At 56.1% G+C, this 3,878-nt stretch overlaps 1 protein-coding gene across 1 annotated transcript in view; it reads left to right on the top strand.

Moving 5' to 3' along the window:
- Positions 1-1,613: 1,613 nt before the first annotated feature.
- The window catches only part of EMH_0042120 (Afh1, related, related), a gene marked incomplete at both ends in the record, with an annotated part of 5,930 nt that continues 3,665 nt past the window's right edge, over positions 1,614-3,878 (top strand). Inside the window, 4 exon segments of the mRNA XM_013495704.1 lie at positions 1,614-2,694; positions 2,698-2,774; positions 2,930-3,473; positions 3,596-3,878. Of these exon segments, the coding sequence (XP_013351158.1) occupies positions 1,614-2,694; positions 2,698-2,774; positions 2,930-3,473; positions 3,596-3,878 (1,985 nt within the window).

The following is a 3,878-nucleotide window of genomic DNA, read 5'->3' as shown; positions in this document are numbered from 1 at the left end:
TCTCTCTCTCTGCGTCTCCTTCTTTGTCTCTGTCTGTCTCCTTTTATACCTCTCTGTCTCTCTCTTTTCCCCTTTCTCCGCCTGTCTCCTTTTCTGCCTCCGTCATTATCTTGCCAGCCTGTGTTTTCTTTTGTTCTCTCATCCAACCTGCAGGTCACCCTAAACCCTAGTCGCCAAATTCTAGACCCCAAGCTTTGGGCGAACAGCACCTGGGGTGACAGCAGCAGCAGAAAACCCATAACGTCTCAACCGCAGCATCAGTTTCGCAGCTAGCCCGAAGCTGGTGTGGCTGCTGAGCATTCTTGGTTTGCTTACATTGACGTTCTATCTAAAGTAATACAACGTGTCTCTGTGTCTCTATAAGTATTCTATTCGTTCTCTTACATCTAACTAGGTCTCTGAAGGTCCCACATGAGCTCCATTGTAGTGCCCGTGCACTACATGAGCCTTCCCTTGGCCTTGGTTTGTTGCATATAAGCAAATACAAACTCTCAGTAAGTGTATGCGGAGGTAAAGCATGCAGTAGAGGAAGATTCGTTGGAGCTTCCTTGTATCCATACGTGAGGGTGGCTTGTACCACCCGCCGCAGCGAGGTGCGCTGCAACTCTATTCTAGGCTGCTTCCCCCGCGCAACACCCAGGCCCTGAGCTCAAAGCCCAANTACTTTCATTGCAGCTCGCCCCTGTCCCTGATTAATATAATAATAATATAATGGCAATATTTGTACATATAATTGGGGGGCAATTTGTTATTATTGTAGACCAATGATAGAATTAACGTAATAGCGTTACGTGATATAACAACAATGCATAAAGCGTTTATATTATTTATATTTAGAGAAGCCATCATTACGTAGCTCATTCTGTGCAGCAGAGAACTGATCGAGCGCTGCTGCAACTGGGGACCCTCCGTTTTCTTTCATTGTCTTCTCTGTGTTTAATGGTTTCGTTGGTTAACTCTAATTCAGCAAAACAATTTAACGTTTCCTAAACGCCGGATCACTGCAGAGCAACGCTGCAACAGCAATATGCATGCGGCAGCGCCTGCTGCTACCAGCAGCTGCTGTGGCGGCAGCGGCAGCAGCGAGAAAGCGGACCGGCCGAATATCAAGTTTGATGGTATTTATTCTTACAGGTCACCTTAGAGTTGGAATGAGGAGAGCGGGAGCAGCAAGTTGCAGCAGCAGCAGCAGCAGCAGCAGCAGCACCAGCGGCAGCAGGACTCGTGTTGCAGCAACGGCAACTGGGGGACTGTTGCGGCTGTGTTATATCTAAACCCGGATATCGGCGTTTTTAAAAGGAAACACCCCTGTTAGCTGCAGCAACAACTTGCTCTCGTGGCTTCCTCGTGCGGGTGCTGCAGCAACATCGGCAGCAGCAGCAGCAACAACAGCAACACCAGTGTAGGCACCATTGGTACTTTGGTGCCCTGAGCAACAGGTTGGCCCTTCGTAAGCAGCTACGGTGAATTCATATTCTGTAGGTGAGATTAGGCGTCACTAGCTGTACACAGATGTGCGGCTGAAACGCAGGGCCTCAGCAGGAGCAGCGGCAGCAGCAGCAGGAACAGCAGCAACACATCATGCTAGCCAGTCATGTATCTGCAGCGGCCCCATGGGAGGTTCAGATGAGGTGGTGGAGCCCCTTTACGCAGCGGGGCCGCCACAAGAGCAGCGACGCCAGCACCAACGACAGCAACAGCAGCAGCAACAGCAGCAACAGCAGCGGCAGCAGCAGCCCTTGCTCCGCAGCAGAAGCAGCTTCAACTCAATCGAGAACAGGTACAGCTATCCTCTCCCACTGCTCCGCCCTCTCACGCAGCTTCCTCAGCTGCAGGAAACCCAGCAGCAGCAGCAACAGCAGCAGCACCAGCCGCACCAGCAACAGGAGGACCATCCATATGGCACTCTCCGATCGTCTCCAGCACAGGCGGGGGATTTGCAGCAGCAGCTGCTGCTGCAAACTACGCTGCTGCGGCAGCAGAGCTTCAGCCCCTGCAGCATGAGCACCAGCAGCCGCGTACTGCAGCAACAGCAAGCAGTCCGTCGCTGTGCTTTTGCTTCTGCTTCACCAGCGACATCCGGAACACAGAAACAGGCGCGCGCTGCAAGACCTCCTGCAGCGGAAGCAGCAGCAAGATACAATGAATTGACGGGGGTCGAGCCGCAGGGTTTGAGATATTATGAAGAGCGCACAGCTGCAGCAGCAGAAGCAGCAGCAGCAGCAGAAGCACCAGCACCTCACAAACTACACTCCTTAAATAGCCATGGTGTACTTCAGCACGCAGCAGCAGCAGGTGCTGTCACCGGAACAACAGCAGCAACTACTGCAACAGAAACAGAAGGACAGCAACAAGTTGCTGTTGCTTCCCCTGCCACCCAGCAGCAGGAGACACCAACGTCTGGGGGGCAGCGAATGCCCCTGCTTGCTGCTGCAGTAGGTGCAGCAGCAACTGGTGCTGAATCAACCGCATCTGTAGCACGCGCCGCTGCTGGTCCTGCAGATGCGGCACTCGCTGCTGGTGGTGCTGCTGCTGATTCCGCACATCTTCAGTGCACAACCCTCATGCAGCAACGCCTGCTGGAGCAGCAACCGCTGCAGCCGCATACTTCTATGACCGTTTCACCGCTGCAACAGCAGCCTCTGCAGCAGCAGCAGCCTCTGCAGCAACAGCAGCCTCTGCAGCAACAGCAGCNCAGCCTCTGCAGCAGCAGCAGCCTCTGCAGCAGCAGCAGCCTCTGCAGCAGCAGCAGCCTCTGCAGCAGCCGTTGTTGCGTGTGTCTTTACCTGTGCCTGCTGCTGCTCCCCCTCAAGTATGTCTGATAGGGCCCCGTCTGCTAGCTATGAGGAGTCCTTGGGGCCTCTCAACTTCGTCAGTCCTGCAGCGCAACGGGATAAATGAATTGCTGTTGTACTTCTCGGTGCTGCAGTCGTTGCTGCTGCCGGCGAGGTGGGGAGGGCTCATGCCTTTGGGGGCAGCAGATTGCCGTGCTGCCGCCGCTACTATACCCGCTGCTGCTGCCGTTGCTGCAGCAGCAGAAGGGCTCGCACGCGCCACTGCTGCAGCAGAAGCGCCACTGCCATCGCTCCCAGCGCAGATGCCGTGTCACCAACAGCAGCAACACCTGCTGCTGCTGCCTCGCCGCTTCCTGCAGCAGTTGCCTACAGCAGCAGATGGCTCATCGGGCCTCACACAACTTAACGGGCTGTACAGACACCTCCGCAGTGCCATCTTGAAGCAGCAGCAGCTGCAGCAAGGCACTGCATGGGGGACAGAGGACTCTCTAGTGGCGCAGGCAGCAGCAGCAGCAACTGCTGCTGCTGAAGCTGCTGCTGAGTTGGGGCTGCAGGGGGAAGATGCTGCAGCATGGCCTCCTGTTGCAGCAGCAGTTGCGGCTACGGAGGCTACAGCAACCGCAGCGGCTGCTGCGGCATCTGCTGCTGCTGCTGCTGCTCTTTTCCCGGTTGCTTCTGGTGCGGTAGATGCCTGCGGGAGCCCAGCGTCTGCCGGGGGAGCTGCTGCNCTCTTTTCCCGGTTGCTTCTGGTGCGGTAGATGCCTGCGGGAGCCCAGCGTCTGCCGGGGGAGCTGCTGCAGGGAGCCCCTCAGCAGCAGCAGCAGCTGCTGCTGCACCGGCAGCAGCAGCTGCTGCTGCTCCTGGAGACGGCAGCAGTTTTGAATCGAAGCGTCGGGAGGCATTGAGGCAGTTGGGGCGTCTTTTGGCATCTCCGCCCGTCATTGTTGTATTTGATATATACCCCAGAGGCAACAACAACAGCAGCAGCAGGGGCAGCAGCGGCAGCAGTGCGCAACGAAGCTCATCTGTCCGCGGAGGCTTGTCGTCCTCTCCTCAGGCCTTCAAAAGGAGCAGCAGCAGCAC

The sequence above is a fragment of the Eimeria mitis genome, genomic scaffold, assembly GCF_000499745.2.
Source record: "Eimeria mitis Houghton genomic scaffold, Emh_scaff1703, whole genome shotgun sequence".
Lineage (NCBI taxonomy): Eukaryota > Apicomplexa > Conoidasida > Eucoccidiorida > Eimeriidae > Eimeria > Eimeria mitis.
This window is presented reverse-complemented; position numbering and strand designations above follow the sequence as displayed.